The following is a 24,450-nucleotide window of genomic DNA, read 5'->3' on the forward strand; positions in this document are numbered from 1 at the left end:
TTACTGGGTGACGAGTTTTGATGCTTATAAGAAGAGTATTCCTATGAAAGTTGGATAACTAATAATTTTATCAACCAGTTTCAACAAGAAATGTTGATTTTGAATGTGCACTTCTAGATATTGGTAAGTTACCGTCAATCTCAATCTTAATGGATGCCATGGCTGGTAAGTAGATTTGATTCAGTATTAATTGTTCATTTGATTCCAATATTGTTGGCCATATATTTTCAAAGGGGGAATATATGTATGTATAAAGAACAAAGTATTATGTGATTATGTTTTTTCTCATTTTAGATTGGTTTATAATTAAATTAATTAATGAGATACTCCTAAAAATATTATAAATTTATTTTAGAAATTACTTCATTTTATTTGTTATAAAACTAAAATATATAATCTAATTTTATTTATCATGAATTTGTTATAATTAATTACATACTAAATTATTTAACAAATGATTTTATTATTAAAATAAAGATTATAGAATTCTAATGAAATCAGCTGAAAGGCCACTAAAATGAAAAGAATAAAATAAAATAAAATCACAAAACATAAAATGACTCATATATCGATATAAACCAAACTAGTACAATAAAATATACTCTAACAAGATGTCTTGATGATACAAATTGTCACGACCCCACCCGTGGGCCCGTGACCGGCACTAGGGAATGGGTAGGCTTAAGGCCACCGAAACCCGTAGTAAGCCTGACACTCACTGACTTAAACAACCTCATCTCAAATTAATATTATTAAAACCATAAATTATCTTAATAGCCACATTCTACATAAATACTTCGGTCTGCCAGAAAAACTAGGCGAGACCCGAAGCTCAGAAAAATTTACAACTGATACATTTACTATTACTACTGCGGAGAATCTAAGATTTACCATTTTACATACCAAATCAAATACTTCACCCGATGATGAAGGAGTTTGAATAAGAGTCGCGGGAGAACTAAGGTCACGAATCAAAAAAAAACATAAATGGGAGTGAGTTAAAATCATATATCTAAAACAGTTTCAAATATCTCAATGTCACATTCATTTAATTTTAAAATAATTAATAAATCACGCGAACCATACGTGTCATGCCATGCTTAAACAAAATTTATTCCACATGCAACGGGACGGAGTACTTCAGTAGAACTCTAATCCCAACTCTAAAATCTCGATTATTTCAACACTTATGTCTCAATTAACCTCAACTCTATCATCTCAAACCTCTCATTCCAACAGATCGGGCGCCCCGAGAGCAAAGCTCGACCGGGGACCTTACCTCCAGTCCGGTCCACTTAACTCTCGGCCTTAGCCTTTTGGCTCTCTTATCCAATAAGACTGGCCGAGAGCAAAGCTCGACCGGGGACCTTACCTCCACCGGTCACTTAAATATCCAAATAAGAAATCTAGTAGCCATTCGGCTCTCTTAATCCAATAAGACTGGCGCCCCGAGAGCAATGCTCGACCAGGGACCTTACCTCCAGTCTGGTCACTTAAATTTCCAAATAAGAAATCTAGTAGCCATTCGGCTCTCTTAATCCAATAAGACTGGCCCCGAGAGCAATGCTCGACCAGGGACCTTACCTCCACCGGTCACTTAAATTTCCAAATAAGCCGGCTACCGAGAGCAATGCTCGACCAGGGACCTTTACTCCGGCAACCACACTCTACTAAGCCCAGAGAGCGATGCTCGACCAGGGCAGGTCCTAATCTTTCTTTCTCAAATTTTTTACCTCTTTACCCTTTTCTTATCTCTCTCATATTATATTGGACACTCATCCAACTCCTATGTTCTACTGTCGTCCCATCCTGAGTCATCATGCAATATTAAAATTGGTAATAAAGGAAAAACATATTTAAATAGTAATTAAAAGCATCATGCAAATGATAATAATAATAATTGAATGAAAAATTGAAATTGCAAATAAATATTCACAGTAGCAAATCAAATTTTATGCATGACACGTGCGTAAACGGTATATGACTTTAACTCACAGAATTAGGCGACCTCTTAGCTCGGCCTTAGGTGTCTCGGTAGGGCGAGCAGACAGATCATCTAATCACGGAAAACAATTTATCAAAACGATGAAACAATTACAATAGATCCTAGGTCTAGATTCCTAGGACTGACTGTCTAAGAATCTCGACTCGGGAACTACCGAAAATTCGGCAGAACCTCCCCTACAACACGAACATTACCCCCCGTAAAAACGGGTCCAGGACCTGCCAGAAAAACACTCCAAATACTTACAATTAAAATAACGGGAGTCGGGTCCCCCAACTTCATTATTTCCGACCTCGCCACACAAAGACAAAACACAAGGCAACCGACAGGACAATTATTTTTTACCCACAAATACCATCAAATACACAATATAAACCAAAAGACACAATTAAACTAAGAATTTCTAAAAATAACGGGCTAAAGAAAATTACCAAGACGCTCGGTCGCTCGGTCGACACGCCTCCAGCCGCCGGAGTCCGATCGACGATCCGAACACATCATCGGACTCACAACGACGCGCTGATGACGATCCCCGCTTCCGATTTTCCGATCTGACACTCGATCGTCCGGAGAGATTTGCGGACGATCTCGACCGTCGATTCGCGAAACGAAGTCCGATCGCCACGAAACTAGTGCCATCGCGAAGCTTCGAGCAGAGGGAGAGTCGGGATACATCCTTCGATCATCCATCCTCCGGCCGGAGCTGGCCGGAAAAGCCCAAACACGGCCGCCACCATTTTCTCTCTCCACCGGATCTTCCGTCTCCCGGCCACCACAGCGCCGGCCGCTACCAAAAGAAAGCTCTCACGTAGAGAGCCGATCGCCACCCAACTCGGCCGCCAACAACGGCCGGAAGCGGCCAGAAACACGCCTGGAAGCCGCCACACGCGCGCGATTCCATTGCGCCAACAGACGCCTCCGCCCGACGCCTGCAACTTCCCTTCTCTCTCTTCCCGACGCCGCACTCTCTCTCTCTCCTCCTTTCTTCTTCCCCGACTTCTTTTTCTTTCAATATCGACATTAGGCCCCCGAACTTTTCCTTATTACAATTTGGTCCCTCAACTTCCTTAATTACTTACAATTTCATCCTGCGAAATTAAATTTGACCCCCAAACTTCTTTTTAGCCTTTCAATTAAGCCCTTAACTATTTAATTTGGGCCAAAACCGAATTATTGAAAATACACAATTACAAAAATACCCATATTTATTTACGAAAATACCAAATTCACAAATTTCCATTGAAACCCCATAAAAATAACATTATACTTTTAATCCTTATTCCAAAATAATCCTCCAATTAAATCCTACACACAATTAAATTAAATAATCAATTTCCAACTCAAAATTTAATACTACTAATCAATTATAATACCAATTTTCCCAAAATTCTTTTATAAAAACATCTTTTATAATTTCTATCATAATTTTCCAATATATAATTTTACTTATATAAATATGCATTTGGAAAAATTTGAATAACCAAAATATAATCATTTTAAATTAAACCCAATAATAATGAGGCTAAAATTAACTTAAATAAAGACTCATTATTAAATATATAAAAATTCCGGGTGTTACACAAATCCTACTAACTCAAGGAATTTTAATCCAGTAATGAGTCCTGACTCAACTAAGAATTCTAATCCTATAAAGAATCCTGATGATATTAGGGGTTCAGTATGAATTTTGATGTAAAAAAGGTTGAAGTTGAATGATAATTTGTATTTTTACCTTCAATCTTGTTTGCTTTATCTTTATGTTCTTGTTTGAATGCAAATCTTACTCGTCAAGGAGTTGATCTATCTTGCGGTGTACTTGAAATTAGGATTTAAGGGACTTAGTTTTCTTTAGGTTCTAATTCTTGATTATCTTTTTAAGAAATTTGTCTTCTAACTTTTTTTTAAGGTTGACCCAAATTGGTTTTTGGTGTTTTCATATTAATATGTTGGGGTCCGTAATTCAAAAAAAATTTTCAAATTTATTCGTGAAGGTTTCATATCACATATCCTTAAAATAAAATAAAAAAATATTTAATCATAAATCTCTTTTTCGGACATTTCACTTTTAAAAATTCATATAGGTCCATGTATAGGAGGTGGGAGGTTTCAGCTAAGCGAACTTGCAAATGGAATAAAAAAAGTCTAGAATCATTAGAAAAAGTATAAAAATAAATCAGTTTTGTGAATTTGGTTTTTCTAATTATAGTTATTGTAATTAATTTAATTAGATATATATATAAGATCGTTAGTAATTGATAACATATTAATTGAGAGATACAACACACCGAAAGGGTATAACACTGCATTAGTTGAGAAACATAACACCTCAACTGTCTCGCCATTAATTACTCGTAGTGTTAGAGAAATATACTGAAAAATGAAGGTGGTGCTGTAATAATCAAAATGTGAACACAATTATTTTAGTTTTAATTAGGGAGATATTTTTTAATGATTCGTGTTCAAATGTTATAACTTTGAACCGGAAAGGTTCAATTCAAATCCATTGAATAACAAAAGATTTCCAATCTTAAAGATCGAATCAAAATTCACTTTTATCTTATTAAAATTAGCTGAAACAGATTTATTACGAGACCAATTACTCAGTGGCATGTCTGCTTAAAAAACCCAAAACATAAAACAGTAGTTAAGCAATTACATTAGCTGAAATCAAAGGCCATCACTAAAGTGAAAATTGACTGAAAATGAACCAATATAAGATCTTGTTAGTGGAAACAATGTTAATTAGTTAATTATATTAATATTGACTAAAAGTAACTTTAATGGAGGACCTCCTACTAAAACACAAACAATGCTACTCCAAAAGGAATACTCGTTTAACTTACATTATAGTAACTAGTCAAGCATGACAATATTATAAAATTAACAAAGAATGGATAATTAATTGGACAAACCCTTCAGGATTTGTGACTTTTATTGTTTAAATGGATTTGGTAATTGAAGACTCCAGTCAAAATTAACAAGATTAAAGTGTTAATCAGATGGTTTTGGGTCACTTCAATCAAATATTTTACAACCCAAATTCACTGAACAAGAGCTTGTAATTATAGTATTAATTAGTGATATTGCCGGTCATAAAAAAAAAAAAAGCATTATATGATTCATTTTGTTAGTAAATAAAAGTAAAATTCATAACGTTATATAAAAAACTGAAGGAAATATATGTATTTTTGCCACCCGATAATTTTTATTTATTTATTTTCTCCAATTAATAAACAGTATATTTAAGAAAATGAACCGTAAAATATTTTATTATCGTTAAAAAATCGCATCAAAGCATAGGTACTGAAAGCTAAAATAATTCTTTTGTATCTGGAATGAAAGCATTTCTTTCTTATTTTATGGCTCTCAACAATTTGGTATTGATTTAAATTGTTTTGATCAATTATAGAAGTTACATATCTCAATTCAGTTGACATAGAGTTACTCTGATATCATATATTATTATGCTTTTTCTTGGAACCACAACAATGCCCTGTGATTTTAATTTTTTTAATTTTATTTTAGGGGAAATGTCACATTGTTAATGGTAATAGACTTATAGTTTTACTTCATTATTGTATTCCTTTAAAATAAATAAAACTGAGTCATTAGAAATGCTAGTTTTATAATATTCAAGATCTGATGTCTACTTAATATATAGTCAAATCACAATATGTATTAACATATAAATTTTTCCTGAAGTCATGCCCTTGGACATGCCATTGACTTGGTCTTCCCATGAATTCTAATAAATTGGTGATTGCCCCGTGGATATTTGACCCAACTAAATTCATTTTTTAAAAGATATATATAATATATTATATATAATGTATGCTATAGTCTAACCTAATCTCAAACAAGAAAAATATAATTTTGTACTCAACTTACTGTCAATATAACCATTTGCAAGAATTATTTTTTTCATGGCTGCATTTTCTTTTTATTTTCCTAAACAATTTTGAATTTAGGTTTTGAAGGGTAATGAGATTCAAGGATTTAAATGGTTGATAGCTAATTATGTATCACAGGTTTTCATACGATTTATTGTATATTTTTGGTGAAATGAAATTTATACCATGATTACTCAATGCCTACCAAATGCTGATTCAACTTTCCACTTGATAAGAAAGTAGATTTCAACTTTTATACAATTGATGGATGGGATTACTTAATATTTATTAAAAAAGAAAGGTTTATTTCTATTAAAATGATGCCTATTGAGTTATTTAATACAATTTGACACTGTCCATAATTTTATATATAAAAAAAAAAATTGTCTGAAAAATAGAATGAATCCTAACATTCAAGTCTCACTAAAACAATTAATTAATATCCTTTTCCACTAGTTAATCAATATATAGTATTAATATAGAATAATTTGTAAATGAAGAGGAAAAGCCAAGATAAATTCAACTAAGTTTTCTTTTTTGTATTTCTTTAAACTTAGTCATGAGCCACGTAATAAAAGAAAGTTATTGTTTTATCAGTCATCATAAAAACACTAAACTCTTATCAATATTAATTAAATAATCCCAATATTCTTATACATTTCTTGATAAATAAATATAGCCATGAATCAAAGAAAATAAGAAAAGAAAACACCCGAAAAGTATACGTATTTATATTTAAAACAAAATGTCTTTTATACTCTAGTGGCATATTTGAATAAAATGAAATACTTTGGCACACAAAATTGACTTTGACTAAAATATCCAAAAGCGAGCCAATTCACCCTCTTACCCCACATTTGGTAAATATTCAATTCATTCATTTTGAATTTTATTTTAAAGTTATATTTATTTAAATGCTTTTTTTTTTTAAAAAAGTATTATGCTGCTATATATATATAGTCCATTGAATGCTACAAAGTGCAGTCCGGTGGTGCTAATGCTTGTCTTCATCACTTAAACCTTTACCTTCTCTTCTTGCATACTTACTTCCTTTAGATTTTTAGCTTAATTAATTCCAACAAACATGTGTTCTTTTACGAGCAATGTTAAATATAGAAAATAAGAATGAGGAAAAGAATAAAACTTATATTTAATTTAATGATAATTTAAAATTAGGCGACATACCAGTAATGGGGTGACAAAGACAACACATGCAAATGCAAATTGAGATTGTGCTTCCTTTGGTTTGTTGTTCATGCAAAGCAGCACCTTAATTAATTACAACAGCCTGAATTTTCATAATAAGGGTGAGTTAAAATATTATGAAGCCATTTAAATGAAAAATCATGAAGCCAGCTAGTAATGGCAGTCAGCCAATGGTGACTTTTTAAAGTTGTTATAATATTATTATTTTTTAAAATAAATTGTGTAGCTTAGATTATACTGTAATGGGAACACCTGACTTTTTAATCCTTCAGTTGTAATAAATAAATAAATAAAACCTTTGCTGAACTTGTGTACTTCCACTTGTTTTTCATTTTGACCAAACAAACCAATAAAGTTAGAGAATTAAAAAAATTTATGTCTCTAACCCAATCCAACAACTAATACTAAATATACTTCACTCAATCTATTTCTTCAAACAAATGATTAAATTGGTCATTCTTTTCTTAATTAACTACAACTAGAACACTAAAAAAATCTTTAAATTTTATAATTATTAATTACACGTTGCAAGGTTTTTATTATTATTTTAATATAAATAGATAAATTTTAATAATTATAATATTTTTTTTTAAAAATAATAACAATTTAGTATATTTTATGTACCTTTTCTAAAAAATTCTAATATATTAAGATTTTATTATTAATGGAATAATATAAAACTTTTTAAGAATATCCATTAATTAATTTCTCTAATTATATATAAAATTAATACTACAAATATAATTAATATTATTATAAGGACTAAAGCTACTAAATAATAATTTCGCAAAAAGAAGTTACTATATAATTATAAAATGAATTTATTACTTAATATAATTTAAAATATTATTATTTAGAATCTGAATCATTATCTAAAAACTTTTAATAAGAAATTAGATTATCTAATATGGCTGTTGATAATAAGTGATGCTAGATACCCTTATTATACATGTTGAAACAAAACTAAAAAATAAAAATTATTTTAAGAAATGTAAAACTAAAAACTAACTTTAACAAAAGAATTATCTTTTAATGTTCTGCGATGTAGAGTACTCAAAATTAATCATTAATATTTATTGTTCAAAGTCGATTCTTTAGCTTATGAATGAGTTGGATTTTATGAGTAACAAATTGCACAGTTTTTTGTTTTCTTTTTAATCTTAAGAAAATTCTAACATAGTTTCTTTATATAATATATATATATATATATATATATGTTTTTTAAATATTAATTAGGGTGCTTGCCATATAACAATTGCAACTATAACCTTTCAGCTTAATGAAAAATAAAATATGGGTAATTTAGTCATTTTCAATAAATAATAAGATAAAATGAAGGATATTTTATATAATTGGACGGAAATAACCACACCCTTAAATTCCTTAAAAAAAAAAAGAAAAAGAAACTAAACTTATTATCTTTTCGTCTATCGGCGCCCCTCTTATAATTACATAATCTATATTTTCGATCAAAATAGGTATTTAAAATAATCTAAATAAAAAAAAGTAGTGGGTACAATGCAATTTTAGTGACTTATTAGTAGGTGTTTTAATATCTTACATTCTGAGATGAAACCTTTTTCTTTGTAATGTTCTTTTTGTTATTGAACTGATATTTCCTAATTAGCAAATTTTCTTTTCTAATATTCTACTCTTCAAGGAAAGTCCATTCTTTGGATAAAAATTTAAAATTAGGATTATAAGTCATATAAATTTTCTAAAATTTTATTATTTTTTTAATAATTTACAAAATTTTAATTTAAAGAAATTAATCACTAAAAAGTTAAAATTCCTTTTACTAAAGTTAAAAATTTTAAGTTCTAGATGATATATAGATAAATAAAGATCCTGGAGTATTTTAATGAACATGATAAACTATTTTTGTTGTATCTCAACTGTTGATAATCAAAATGAACCGTTGAAATGTTATTTAAAAAACCACTATTAATATTGTATTTGGTTCAAATTTATAAAATTTAATGGTATAGTGTATTTTCAATATTTTATAAAAATTTCAAAAAGAATAATTATTGATGCATTTCATACAATTAATGAAAGTTTTCTTTTTGTATTCTTGCAGCTATATTTACGATGTACATCCATATTGAAAATATACAACTTAACTTTTATAAATAAAAATTTAAATTTTCTTCTAAAAAAGAAAAAACTCATTTAATAAAAGTAATAAACTTTGAAACCCTAAAAGTTAGAAAAGAAATTAAAAAACTTATAAGCTTGAAGATTTTAGATTCTTTTAAGCAAAGTTTGGCGTTGTTTCTTGTATGGTTTGAGATTATAATTTTATTTTATTTTATAGTTTTTGACAGATGTTCTGTTAGTCCATTTATCTTAGTAATGAAAGTTTTATATTTTTACTTGGAAAAGATTATTAAGAATTCAAAATATAACTCAGCAGCAGAGGGATCCTAAATAAATAAATAAATATACCAAAAATGTAATTTCCACGCATTGGCAAAGTTAATTGAATCTAATAGAAGGGCGCCATGTAATACAAACGGTAGCCATGTGAGATTGTGGAAGAAATAATTAAAAATGTAAAAGTCGTGAAATATTTGACTATTAGGAGTCCTATGATTACTGAAAAGATAAAAAAAGGAACTAAGACAAAGTACATGTGCGGTCTGAAGTGGGGCCCAGAAAACTTTGATCAAAATTAACGTAGATGGAGATGGGGATACATAATAATTGTATGAATTGGCTGGCACATGCCCTCTTTCTTTGACATATTTTATATTTTTTTGTTCAAAATTTGTATAGCAAGCAGGTCAACAAACGTGAACTTCCCGGATTTCATAATAATAGCTCGGTTTGATTTTTATATTTTTTGATATTTTCATATTTTACATTATATCAATAAAATGAAATATTCCTTTTATTTTAATAGTCAAAATTAAACTAAATTTAAAACGAATTAAAAGTGGAACTAGAAAACATTCAAATTAGCCTCAGCCAAACTAAATCTATTTTAGTTTTTCTTGCTCACCACTCTTCCTCGGTTCTATTTGAAAATTTTTCAGTTCAACTTTTGGTTTAATTAAAACATATATAGTAAAGTAAATTTCGTTCAATTTTGACTATTAAAATTTTATTTTATTTCAATTCCACTCTTAACTTTTTTAAAAAGTTCAATTAAGTTGAAATTAGTCGTATTGTTAACTCCTTTTATTAATAGCGGCAAGCAATTGGTGTGAAGGATGAAAAGGTAGATGATGGTGGGAGATGCATGCAGATCACCTATTCCAAAATAATAACCTATTCATTCTGTCTCAATTTGAACCAAGCTCTCTCGAAGTTGATTTTGATTTATCACTTCATCTCAATGCATTGAAGAAGTAAAAGGCGTGTTCATAATTTGATTTGTTGTCATGTTTGCTAGAAAAAAGTAAAAAAGAATGTTGAGGTCCAAAATGAACTTTCTATATTTGAGACAGTAAATAGCGGGTCATGGAGTTAATAATGGGAGTGATGGTGCTGCTGGTTAATGCCGACGACGAAAGCACGTGGAGATGAGTATTATGCTACGATAAATTTATTAATCAAATTTATTGAATTAATTTAATGTCTAATTGTTTGGTATCCTAAGTGGGTCTCTGCCTAACAAGAAGTTCTAACACGCTTACTAATTTGGATTCAATTGAACTTTTCTTAAAAGTTTAAAGTTAAAATTGAGACAAAAGGAACAGTAAGGGCGTAATTGATTTTTCCTAAAGAGGTGAATTGCTTTGTTTTTTTTTGCCTAGATTAACAAAAAAACGGTGTGCTATGTGATAGTCTTAAGATATGACATTGATATTATCCGCATATGATTCCCACAAAAGATTTATTCGGATACCAATTTATATTATGTGGACCTCATGGGGCGAAGACACGGATAGCCCTATAGTTTCCTTAAATTATGTACGTACACTCAGTTTTCTTTTATCCTCTACACACATTCAAATTATTATGAATATTTTTCTCCCTTGTAATTAAGATTTCTCTCTAATTTCCTTAAATTACATAATCTACTCAAATTATATATTATAACTTAGAATTTAATCTTATTTTAAAATAGATATTTTTAAAATAAAAATATAGTGATTTATCATATATTTAACTTTAAATAGTAAATTACTAATTTTTAGTTAAAATATATTCTTATATTACGTATATTATAAAAAGTATCATATTTATTATATTTTTAATACTCATTTATATAAATCTAATTAGTATATTATTCAATACATAATTATTATTATTATTATGTCCTAATATCTAATTATTTATTTGTTCTATTATATAAACTATTATATCATAGTTAAAATTAATACTGCTCCTTATCCTACAAATTTATATTATAAATAAATCAAATTTTAGTGATTTATTACAAATTTATCTTGAAATAGTATATGACTTTTTTTTTTTTAACTAGACTATAATTCTTTATTCTAAAAAAAAGAATATATTAACTATAATTTAATATTATAATTTCGAAAACTATAATATATTAGTTTATTAAATATCAGTTTTTATAAAATAATAGAGGTATTCATTAACAAATTACAAATATAACATGACCTTAAATTGATAGAGAGTGGAGTTCAAAGTATATGTGCGCATACAAAATAAAACTTTTAATGTGCCAATATTGAATGGAATTCAAAATATATGGTTATCTTTTATTTGCTGTATATTTGAAATTAAGACACTACAATACTCTTTAAAATGAAGCACACATTCCTTTTTCTTTTCAAAAAATAAAAAGAAAAGAATTTAATTCTTGGGTGAATTTTATCCACTTGCAAAAATGAGATCCTTAAAGGAAAGAATGTGTAGCCCACTGCCCTCTTATCAAAGAAAAACTTTTTTGACCATCTCGACTCATATTAACACTCCTATTCTATACAGCTTTCTGTGATGAATTTGTTTGAAAAGAAACAAAAATTATACATATGTGATTATTTTATATTTTAATTTTAAATAATTAATAATATTATTTATTTAAAATTAATAATATATATATATATATATATATATATATTATCTATTAATTTAATATCTATTACAAAGGTATTTATATAATTGTATTAACAGAAAAATATATTCCCATACCCATTTGTATATAACAATATTAATAGAAAATTTTGTTAATATTATTAGAAAAACTTTTAGATGTAATTTATAAATAGATTTAATTATATAATTACATATTATATTATTTATTAGTTATTATATTTATATTGATTGATTTTTAACAAAAAATTATATGACTTAAGCTTTATGTATACACCGTAACTAATAAGAAAATAATATTTATATATGAGTATTTCATCTTTTAGTATTGAATAATTGACACATAATTCAACATTTAAAACTAATAAATACGTACTAATCATTCATTAATTTAATATATGAATAAAAATATACATTAAAGATAAAATTATTTTTTAATAATAATAATAAATAAATCAATATAAATAAAAACACTTAATAAATAATAATATAATAGCTACTAGAAATTTATTAATGTTGTCAAGATTTATAAAAACGTGTTAATACCAAAGCAATTTTGGCTGCTTCAAAAATTAAATATATTATAAGCATCATCATCACTTGCTTACGTGTGCCTCCTTTGTTATCCTCCATTAGTAATATTCTAATCGAGAATTAAGGATTGCACATGATATTATATATACATATATATGTTTTGTCCATTAGCACTTCCTTAAATATTAATTCTTGTACTTTTCCTAGTCTCTGTTTCATAATTGAAAACTTGCTCACTTCAAAAAGTCACTCCTTAAATGAACAAGTAATTAAATTAATTTTAAATAAAGAATTGATTAACCTAATCTAGTCTTGGTTTATGTGTGTGTGTGTGTGGAACCAGTAGAGATAAATCCTCCTTCCAGGAAATTGCTAATGCTTTTAAAGATATATGAAGTTTGGAATATAGAATTAATATTTAATGCCTTTTCTTGGCCTTGGACTTTTCTTTGAAGCACACATGCATCTTCAACTCTTTGGCATATATCTTTGCAATATATATAGCCCACCTTTGGCACTCCAGAGACTTGAGCCAAAGAGCTGATGATACATATTGTGTATCTTTTTCAGAGAGATAGAGAGCAGAGTGTGTGTGTGTGAATTCAAGATCAAGAAATCAAGAAAGATGGTGAGAGCTCCTTGCTGTGAGAAGATGGGTTTAAAGAAAGGGCCATGGACCCCTGAAGAAGATAGGATTTTAATATCTCACATTCAAAAATATGGCCACAGCAATTGGCGTGCACTTCCTAAGCAAGCTGGTAATTAACAGAACCCTTTCTGGGTTCATCACTACAAGATTTGAAAACCCTATTGAGAAGAGAGTAAAATGATGAGATATATCCCCTGTTTGGCAATAACAATTAACAAGCAAACAATAGTGGAAAACTTTTAGTTTTTAATTCAAGTTAGGATGTTATCCATTAACTGAGCACCCTTTTTAAAAGCAGGTTCACTTATATTGTTTTGTTTGTATATAGGTTTGTTAAGGTGTGGAAAGAGTTGCAGACTTCGATGGATAAACTACTTAAGACCAGACATTAAGAGAGGAAACTTCACTGAGGAAGAAGAGGAAACCATCATCAAGTTGCATGAAATGATTGGTAATAGGTAAGAATTTTTCCATTAATTATCTAGATAAGAGTTAGGAAATTATTCATGGGTTTCCCTTCATTTTGAAGGAAAAGGGTTAAATAATTCCAGAGTTAAATAATTCTCTAATTTGGATTCAGTAAACTAAGAAAATTCGGTTGCACATGCAGCTAACCAACGTCCATTTTAAGATTGAAAGATTTTTGTGTTTCATGCATTGACTAGATTTGTTAATTACAATACAGTCAAAACAATAATCTAGACTTACTCTTTCTATAATTTTATAAACCCAACATGTTATGTTTTAATTTAGTCATGAAAAATAAGAATATCATTTTCTTGCAGAATTCTAATTAAAACCTTGCTATATTTTCCAGGTGGTCAGCAATTGCAGCGAAACTACCAGGAAGGACAGACAATGAGATTAAGAATGTGTGGCACACCCACTTGAAAAAAAGGCTCAGACAAAAGAATGACTCCAAAAATGTCGCATTATTACCAAAATGCAATGATGTTATTGTCAACATGCAATCAGAATCTGAGAATTCAAATATTTTAACTCTTCCAGCACTAACTGAAAGCTCACCGATGTCTCCTCAGCCCTCTTCTAGTGATATTTCTTCCGTGTCGGAGACTTCGATTGCGACTGCAGAGACAACCAACACAAGTCTAGTCAACTGCGAAACCCTTGACTCATCGCTAGAGAATTTTCCTGTGATCGATGAGGATTTCTGGTCTGAACCAGAATTTGTCGAAAATTATAACGTGGGATCAAATGTTTTTGATGAATTACAACTTGAACTGCCAAGAGAAATTATGGAGGCAGGGCGTTTTGGCAATAATACAAATATTATTGATGATGGTATGGACTTCTGGTACAATGTTTTTGTTAAAGCTGGGGGCATAGAAGAATTCGTATAATTTGGAGGGGGGAAATTGAATATCTTTTTGAATTTCTAAGGGCATCTTGCATTCGACCGTTAACATGGAAATTAAAGGATTACAGAAGTTTCATTGGTGGGCCAAATTCGTTCGAAAGGAAGAACTGTCATCCATTGACGAAGACAACAGAGAGCAAAGTCTAAATTAGACATGTATAATGAGAGGGCGATTCTATCTTTGGTGCATGCTTTGAAGGATGAAGACCTGCAATTTGAGGTTGGAAAAGTTTTGTAAAGTGAATACATAGGAAATTAAGGACTATGAAAAAATAGATAAAAAGTTCATATGTTTATTCAGGTTGTTAATTTTATAGCATTCTTATTACTCTCTCTCCATTGAACACAGATTTCATGGAACTTGTAATACTTGTATCATATCTATTGCAATCGAAGTTTATCTGTTGCATATATATATATATATTGATTGTTTGTTATCTTCATGTTTTGTTTTTCTCTCAGCATTACTTGTATCCAGAGCTAGATTTCTTCCATTCATGAAATCTTGCTCAGTTTTAATTAATGAAATTAAATGCATGGTTGTGAGGTTATGAGTTTATTTTTTAAGAATCATGAATATTTGATTCACTTAAAATAAAATTATAATCTAATTAATAATAAATATAAAAATAAGTACAATCAAGAAATACAAAAAAAAAAAAACTCATAGGAATAGTAAATTTATGTAGCTTTTCTAATTTGAAATTAGACAATCACTGTCCTACACTTAATAGCGATTTTAATGTATGAATCTGTCCTTTTGATTTTTAAATGAGTTCGATCATAAAAATATTAATTAAGAAATATATTATTAAGGTCTCAGATCAACTAAATTTCATGAATACAATTATAAATAAAGATTTAAATTCTATAAAAATATCAATACAAACTCCACATAAAAATGATTTAGGAAATTCTAATAATAAATAAAAACAACAAAAAGATCTATAAGATTTTATTATATTTATTTAATACAAAGGAATGATATAAAATAAAAGGAAAATGCACCATCCTGATTTAAAAAAAAAATCAATAATAATAAAAAGAAAGTAGAAAAAACTTCAATAAAGAAGAGTAAAGAAATAAATAAAATAAACAACTTAAAGTTATGAGTATCTATTTCAGTTGAAGCAACAAATTCTTTACCCATTTGCAAATCCTAATAATTGTTAATTGATATACTTTTGACTGAATATCAACTTAATGATACCTAAAAAGGGATATGAGGTAATAACCTTATGACTCGATCCAATAAAAATTAGTCCCATAAATAAAGGTTTGGTGCTTTTAATTGTACAATAAAATAAAATATATTTAATATTTTATCTAATATTCTTAAATATCATATACAATTATAATAAAAATTTCACTCAATTGATTTATTCAAATAAAAAATAAAATAATATACTTAAAAACTTAATTTAAGTGACAAAATTAAATTACTTTCAAGAGTTGAAAATTTTAAATTCAAATTTCCACTTTTATATTAGATGAAATTTCACTTTTTGTAATAAATATAAAAAGATAATTATTTATTATTGTGTAACGGTATATTGAACCTTTTTATATAAAAAAATTCCATTCACCGAAGAAAAGAAATTTTAACACTTTTATTAAGAAATATAGGGACTATTAATTAATTGAATAGGAATAAAAAGTAATAGGAAAGAAAATTGTTTGTTTGTTTTTTTTCACTTCATGGCGTCCACCCTCGATGTAATACGTCACCTTAGAAATGTCACCAACATTATCTCACACGTGCGGGTTCTAATTGATTCCAAAATTTCCAATTGACAAGGACGGGAGCGGAAAATAAGAGATAGAAGAAGAGAAAGTATTGATTAATCCTTGCGTTCATATTGACAAGCGGTAGAAATTTACCTGATAAATAATAATTCACTAATTCCAAGAGTAATTGTTCGGGGCAGATGGGTCCTGTCCCTCTAATCTTTTTCTCTTTAAACATGGAAAAATAAATTTTAGTTTTCCTATTGGCCATAATAATGAGACTAGATTTGGATTCTAGATAGTTTTAGTTGTCTTACCAAGTCAAGTCAATTTTGTTTTTCACTTTTTGGCAGATATCGAAGCAGGAAAATACCAAAATAGTCAAAATATTAACGTATCAAAAGTAGAATAATGGAATATGTAATTCTGAATATTCTTACCGTACAAACAAAAAAAATAATATTATTAAATCTATCAATATACATATTAATTTTTAAAATTTAATCTTTTTTTATATATATGCTTAATTTTTAATATATAAATTTTTTATTTTCACATATGTATTTATTTTAACACATAAAATTTAAATTTATGTATAATTTTATAGTTTTTTCTATTAATTTATTTGATTAATAAGTTATATTTCTAATTAAACTCTCGTTCTAATTCTAAAAAATAATATGTTAATAATAATAATTTTCTAATTCGATAATAATTATTTTAAAAAAATAACATATATTCATTATTCTTTAATGTTATATTAATTAATAAATTAATTTTCTAATTAGATAATAATTCTAATTATAAAAATAATATTTTTTAAATATTATATTCACTAATAAATTATTTTTTAATTATATAATAATTTTTAATTTTAAAAAATAATGCCAATTATATTTGTAGTATTAATTTACATAATATTAAAATTAATAAATAATTTTTATATATTATTATACTAATAAATTTAAAAAAATTAAAAATATTCAAAAATAATAATTAGTTTGCTATTACTTTTTAAAATATTATAAATTAATATTTAGTATTAAAATATATTATTAAATTATATTTATAAATTTAATTTTATAATTAAAATAATAATAATAATAGACGTAGACTACTATCTCATTAACTTGATATACATCCGAGTCTACAGACTTCTCAACTTCTTTTTCTTTCTTTCATGCACCCAATTTCCCGGACGTACATTTACTTTCTCTTCTTACACGCACAATTCTTGGTAAAATGTAATCTATTTCCATAGCCTATGTAAATTATTGACAAAAACACTTAAAAATCTAATTTTGATTATCATTCTAGTCATTGTTCGTTTTGTGTTCTAATTTGTTTTACAATGCACAGTAGAAGTTATTAGTCAATACATGACCTAATCAGAACTCTTTGTTCATCAGTGCTGATAAATAAAGCTAACATTTAAATGAGAAAAAGGAGAAAAAATTGAATGATTTCATTTTTTAATGTTTGTCATAATAAGCTATGAATTCATATTTTCTGCTTTGACATGAGTTCGCTTTAGTCGGAAAACTTTTAAATAGACATATTTTAATTATAATTTATAGTTTATTTACAATGTGATATATTTGTATTAATTAATTTTTAATTATAATTAGTTAATAATAATTATATATCGATCGATTTAAAGCGCAACACATTATATCATATTTAGTGAAAAAGTTATAGTCTTATATAGTGAATAAAACTCATCAAAGAATTTATCATATTAATTTGTGCTCGTATCTTATATGTGATTCTCCATTGCCCCATTTCTCAAGTTAATTTACTCTTGTTTTTGTATATTATTTTCAAAAGTAAAGACTTAGACACTAAATTCATGACTACTATTAGATTAAAACAATCCAAAGAAAATGTAAGTGAATAGAAAAAAAGAAAGAAAAAGAAAACCTAGTACCATATGATTTATCATCCAAATTGATGGCTTAGTATTTTTCGCTTTCTGTGTAACTATGTCATGTTATTTATTATTTTCTCATTCACAATAATAGCTAAATCAATTAAAATTGAATCCCTCGCTATTTTTTTTATAACAACAATTTGAATGAGCTAAAAAAGTATAAAATTTGAAAAAAAAAAAAAAAACAAATTGCAAGTTTTGAAATAGATTAACTACATCATTAAGATTCATAAACAGAGACGGGTCCATATAAATTTATTTTGGTATTCGGTGAGATCAGAATCCTGATATATGATGTCCAAATCTAGAAATATTCCAGTTTTTTTTTTTTTTTTTCCATTTCTTTTTCCTGTTCTCATTGATAAAAGTGGAAGGATTCAATTTTTATATAAGAAAAAAAAAAAAAAAAAGATTCAAGTAGAGGTCTCAAACGAATGCCTTGTCTGCAAAATAAGAAATCTTCCAAGATATAGAATTTAATTGCCACTTTCATAAGCATTCAATAAACATTGTGACTAAACAACCAAATTGATATATAACAACCAAATTGATATATAACTACAAATAATTGAATCTAGGATGAACTGACGGTTCATTTAGGAGGGTTAAAAAAAATGGGCAAAGAAGTTAATGTTTAACCTCGCTTTCGGTACGTCCTGTGTCTTATTATTTACAAAGATTTATCTAATTTTTGCATAATCAATTATCTAATATCTAAATATAAAACATATACTTATAATATATATCATTTGTCTATAAATTATAATATATACATTAATAATTTAGAACTTCTTTCCCAAATAAATATCTACCTTCCCTTTCCCTTCCCAACACCCCAGCCAAACACACTTTTAAAGACCAAGGAAAATGATACAAAATGTGATATCTTACTTTCCTCACACGCTGTGGCAATACTAGTGTAAATAGCTCCTTTGCTATTAAAATTATAGCTTGTGTTTTTAATTGGTATTAATATTTTAATTTTTTCTTAGTATTAGAATTTTAAATTTTATTAAAGGCGAGAATATGTTTAATTTTTTATGACATGGAGGGTCGAGCTTAATGTCAGCATTCTACTCACTGTTTACGTCATATTTAATTTTAGATAAATTATCTCATTGGTACTGAATCTTTTTCACTTATATCCAAATAGTATCAATTCTTCAATTTATTTATTTTTAATACCACATTTATTATTTATATTTCAATTAATAATACATATTGGAATTTCAATAATTTTTTGTTGATGTGTTAATTAGTGTCATGCTTAGATAATTTTTCGGGTGCCACTTCAGCAAAAATTATTGAAATTTCAATGGATATTAATGTCACGAAAACTGTAAGATAATAATAATATAATTTGTTTCAGGGTTTAAGAAATAGTGTTGAAGGGTTGTATTAGTATTAGTCTTTCATCAATGTTTTAGGTGTTTATAACAGAAATGTTAGTTATTTCAATGTTTGTAATGGTCATAAAGATCAGGAAGAATATGTGTTCTGATTTTTCAATAGTAGTACTTTGTGGATGTGTGGAAAGTTGATTCGCCTATTGAGTATGTTTATAGTATATGCAGACTATTAAGTATTGACGAGTTCTTAATTATTATGGGAATTTGCTTTTAGGTGAGTTTCCATTACCTACTGTAGATTGAAATAAAAATCATGAATGTTGTACTACAAAGAAACAAATTAAAGAATTGATACTATTTGAATAAAAGTAGCAAAGTTTTGATACCAACGTGACAATTTATTAAAAAAGTCAAATGTAATATAAATGATGAGTGGTATGCTGATGCAGAATTCCACTCTCCAAATCATAAAAAATTGAACGAATTTCTAATAGGTACCATAGTTTATAACGGAGATTAAAGGTTTGATATAAGAAAAAAATTAAAAATATTAGCATCAAATGAAAATATTGGCCAAAGTTTTGTTACCGGTTGAGCTATTACCCGGGCAATAGTACGACCATAGTTTGATAAGCTATTTCTGCCGAACTTGTCCCTGTTACAACTATTTTCTAAATCCAAAAATGGCATAGAGAACTGGGTCGAGGAAAATTTTGCAGGGCTACATACAGAACAAGTTGCGGATAGGACCTACATGACTTTACCCTAATAGCAATCCTCACAAGTCTATCCTTCGCCAAAGTCTGTTAATTGTAAACAGGTTCAGTCCATCTTCCCTGTACAATTGAGAAATTTTGTGTTTGATTCACAAACAGCTTCCTGGAGATTTCATAGCTAAAAGACTGTAATCAAACCATCTATGCTTGACTCTATTTTACTAGAAAAAGACCTATTGAACCAAATTCCAATCCAGATTCCGACTTCCAGAAGCCATTTATGAGATCATGAATGCTCTGGTAAGTTGACGTTCTTATATTTAATATTTAATGAATTAATAATTTCTATTAATTGTTAAGTAACTAAATTCATTAATAAATTAATAACTCTAATATCTAATAATATTTTGATTCACGAAGGATATTAATTATATTATAAGAGAATCTAGTGTACTGGCAAGGGTTTTAACAAACAATCGACTTCCCCAGTTTGACCATAAACTGAAAATTTTAATTATTAGGGCAATTGAGTTGCATAAAAAGATGCAATGCAAAAACAATAACCACAGTAATCACAAAGGCCCGCTACACACTCATAGACTAAGCAGTTGTAATCCCAATTTTATGAAGTAATAAAATACAAACATTATTCTCATCTCACATGGCAGGCATAAACAAAGTAAGATCTGAAATAAAGTTTCTTTATTACTGATGGTTCACTTGGAACTTAACCATGGCATTATTCAAAACTGCATCTCATGTTTCCTGGTACAAAACATGGGTGATACCCATTTGTTACTTACCAGTATTCGGCAAAGGGAATTCACGACAGACATGAGTAAGCAAGAGCCTTCTCCTCAGAAAGTTCTTCTGCTGTCAAGTCCAACTTCTTCCTTGAAAAGTCATCGATGTGGAGTCCTGGTCCCCATAAAGAGTGAGGAAAACAAAAGAAAGAAGCAAAGGTTAAGCATATAGACCAGAAAAGCTGAAATGAAATATTGACATGGAAAATAAGCACCGTAATATATTCTTTATATGTCCAAAATTTATGAATATATTCTTTCATAATAAGTAATTTTTCAATTTCTAAATTGCTTTTTGTTTTCTTTTTTATTTTTTGACAATAGATATTATTAGCATGTTAGTTGTTAAGTTAGAGGGAAGTGAAACTTATTTTTACCACATTTTAAAAAGGAAGGTTTCAAACTCAAAACTTCATCTTCCGGTGCTAAGTGTCAGGGCACCGGACTAAAACCCTGTGATTTTGCTTTTTATTATTAAACCAAATTGAGCTAGAACTTGGTAAAAATTTAAAAGAAAATGTGAGTTGCATTAGATATAAGGAGCACAATCTCTTTGAAGAACAGAAGAAGAGATGTAATGTTATGCAGTCACAGACGACCAATAACAGAATTCCACATGTATGCATGTCTGGTATAATGTTGCATGCAGGAAGAAAATTATAATTGGGTGAAACGAGTATAGGTATAGCACTATTTCATAAGCAACACAGTTACCCTGAACAATTTTCCACTCTCCATTTTGACATGTGACAGGGAAAGCATAAATCAGACCAGCTGGGATATCGTATGAGCCATCAGAGTAAACCCCCATGGAAACCCAAGTTCCCTACAAGTGAAGTCAAAGTCAAAGAAAAAGAAAAAGAAAAAGGATGAGCAGCCATGTGAAACGATGCTGTAGAACAGAGGGAATTCAGCCAAACCTCAGGAGTTCCAAGAACCCAATCACGAATGTGATCACAAGAAGCACTAGCAGCAGAGAGTGCACTTGAAAGCTTCCGAGCTTTGATGATTGCAGCTCCACGTTGTTGGACTGTAATGATGAACTCTCCACGCAACCTTGAAGCATTAAAGACTACCAAATAAGTGCTTCAAAATTTTGATAAAATAAATAAACTACAGCACAATAGAACTATAGTCATTAATACCATTCATCATCATTGACAAGCTCTCGTACAGACTTTTCCCCAGATGGAGTTATAACAGTTGCATGGTTGACATCAGGGTACTGAGTTGATGAATGATTTCCCCAAATGATAACATTCTTAACATCCGAGACCGGAATATTTAGTCTCTCTGAGATTTGACCAAGTGCCCTGTTTTGATCCAGTCTTGCCAAGCAAGTAATATTTTTCTCAGGGATTGATGGTGCAAATTCCTTCAGAATTAGTGCGTTAGTATTTACGGGGTTGGCAACAACCAATACCTGGGTAACAGAACAAGCAGCAAAATTCAGGAACTATACATACTGAAGTAACTTCAAATGCATTTGTAAATTATAATAATGAATACAAATGGCACCTGTAATTCCAAAAGTATTTCAAATTACAAATGGTGCTACACAACATATAATTAAAGACGTCTGGATTAATTTAACTACCTTCACTTAAATGAATATTCTGCTTTTCTAAGGAATAGCAGTTTTAAAGCATAGACAACGACTAGATTGATGATTGATAATGTAATTGCTTACCTTGCAGTTTGCAGCTGCATGCTTCTCTAGAGCAGAAGCTTGGGACTTATAAATTGCTAAATTTTTAGCCATGACATCTTTCCTTTCCATTCCTTCCTTCCTAGGGAAGCCACCAACCATGACTGCGATACTTACACCAGTGCATGCGTCGACAACATCAGTTGTAGCGACAATGCCTGAATACAAGATAACGTTTTGGGTCAGATCTCTTAACAATTGACTCCCCGAGAATCCAAAATGTCAAGTGTAATATGATGCCCTGAGAATTATTATTGGGATCTTGCGCCAGGGGGAACACAAAAGACAGACACCTTTAAGAAGTGGAAAAGCAGCATCCACCAACTCCATCTTCACGCCATTCAATGCCTCTACTGCAGGTGGGATATCGAGCATGTGAAGGATCACTGGTTGGTCAGGTCCAAGCATCATTCCCCTGGCAATCATGGGGACAAGTGCATATCCGATTTGTCCTGCACAATTTACGAATTTCTCTTAATTATACTACCTATTAAATAATAGCAAATTCAACCATGCTCATGTTTTCCCTTTCTCTCTTTTTATTTCAGATTGGCTCCAACTTGAGTTCAAACTGGGGACTTGACAGGCTAGAAGACAATTCCAGTTCCAAGAACATCTGAAGTTAACCAGCCCCATTATCACATGGTAAACAAAACCACTGGCCTTCATATTTGTTTTACCAATCCCTTAAAACTAAGCTTTAGACAAGTTAAAAACCAAACTAGAACATTCATAGCATAATCTTTGGTGTAAAATAAGTCAAATTCATAAGTGCAACTAACAACAGCCAACTCAAAATTGTTATGCTTCCATTAGTAATTCAGTCAAGATCAGCATCATAATTAGTAAAGTTATAATAATCATCAAAACGTGCACGATCAGAGCTAACTGAATTAGGAATGCACCAAATTCAAACAAAAGATAAAAGAAGAATCAGTTATTAACAGTGAAAATGATATTGCAGTGAGGTACCTGCAGCTCCAGTGACGAGAACACGAACTGGCTCTTTGGCCATTGATAGAGATGAACTTAGAAATCAAAAAGGGAAAGGACGGATAATAACCAAAGAAAACGGCCAAGTGAGAAGAGAAGATTGAGAGTTGATCATTTTAAAAGAGAGGAAAGGCAATGGAATTATTGTTCATTGGAAATAATTGTGACAAAAGAAAAGATGATGGTAGCAGTAGTGGAGTGGCGGGATGGGGGCCACTGTTTTCCTAAAATCCAAAGAGTTGCTCATAATGGCCTCGTTACAGTTACTCGACATTGATAAGAGATTGTTTTTTTTTTATTATTGTTCATCAGAATAAAGGAGATGGAGATAAATGGTTGTCTTTGAGTAATTTGTAAAATAAATTGGACAAAATGTTAAACTTGAGATGGTCCTGTGGACCTCTAAATCTTCTAATGATTATTCGGGAATGTTTTTATCTCGAACTTATTTATTTATTTATTTGTATTCATAATGATGAAGATGTTCTTTATTTTAAAGTTGGATGTTTATTACATTATTTGATGGCTAATAGACTATTAAAAGCATC

At 29.1% G+C, this 24,450-nt stretch overlaps 2 protein-coding genes across 2 annotated transcripts; one reads left to right on the forward strand and one right to left on the reverse strand.

Moving 5' to 3' along the window:
* Positions 1-13,102: 13,102 nt before the first annotated feature.
* LOC8258361 (transcription factor MYB15) lies at positions 13,103-15,112 on the forward strand. Its single transcript, XM_048379798.1, has 3 exons — positions 13,103-13,406; positions 13,626-13,755; positions 14,115-15,112. The coding sequence occupies exons 1-3, from the start codon at positions 13,274-13,276 to the stop codon at positions 14,656-14,658; spliced, it is 807 nt and encodes a 268-aa protein (XP_048235755.1). The 5' UTR covers positions 13,103-13,273; the 3' UTR covers positions 14,659-15,112.
* A 4,996-nt stretch (positions 15,113-20,108) lies between these two features.
* LOC8280437 (malate dehydrogenase, cytoplasmic-like) lies at positions 20,109-24,054 on the reverse strand. Its single transcript, XM_048379620.1, has 8 exons — positions 23,882-24,054; positions 23,203-23,361; positions 22,892-23,067; positions 22,347-22,624; positions 22,122-22,257; positions 21,916-22,027; positions 21,202-21,316; positions 20,109-20,518 (listed from the first exon to the last, which is right to left on the reverse strand). The coding sequence occupies exons 1-7, from the start codon at positions 23,922-23,924 to the stop codon at positions 21,222-21,224; spliced, it is 999 nt and encodes a 332-aa protein (XP_048235577.1). The 5' UTR covers positions 23,925-24,054; the 3' UTR covers positions 20,109-20,518; positions 21,202-21,221.
* Positions 24,055-24,450: the final 396 nt, after the last annotated feature.

The sequence above is a fragment of the Ricinus communis genome, chromosome 9 (genome assembly GCF_019578655.1).
Source record: "Ricinus communis isolate WT05 ecotype wild-type chromosome 9, ASM1957865v1, whole genome shotgun sequence".
Classification (NCBI taxonomy): domain Eukaryota; kingdom Viridiplantae; phylum Streptophyta; class Magnoliopsida; order Malpighiales; family Euphorbiaceae; genus Ricinus; species Ricinus communis.

What these genes read in the sequence shown, in the direction of transcription:
- LOC8258361 (XM_048379798.1), top strand. Translation starts at nt 13,274, where the DNA reads ATGGTGAGAGCTCCTTGCTGTGAGAAGATGGGTTTAAAGAAAGGGCCA. An exon ending in TGCACTTCCTAAGCAAGCTG is followed by an intron (nt 13,407 to 13,625) that starts GTAATTAACAGA and finishes GTTTGTATATAG; the next exon opens with GTTTGTTAAGGTGTGGAAAG. An exon ending in CATGAAATGATTGGTAATAG is followed by an intron (nt 13,756 to 14,114) that starts GTAAGAATTTTT and finishes TATATTTTCCAG; the next exon opens with GTGGTCAGCAATTGCAGCGA.
- LOC8280437 (XM_048379620.1), bottom strand. Translation starts at nt 23,924, where the DNA reads ATGGCCAAAGAGCCAGTTCGTGTTCTCGTCACTGGAGCTGCAG. An exon ending in CTTGTCAATGATGATGAATG is followed by an intron (nt 22,258 to 22,346) that starts GTATTAATGACT and finishes TAATGCTTCAAG; the next exon opens with GTTGCGTGGAGAGTTCATCA. An exon ending in AGAGTGGAAAATTGTTCAGG is followed by an intron (nt 21,317 to 21,915) that starts GTAACTGTGTTG and finishes TATGGGGACCAG; the next exon opens with GACTCCACATCGATGACTTT.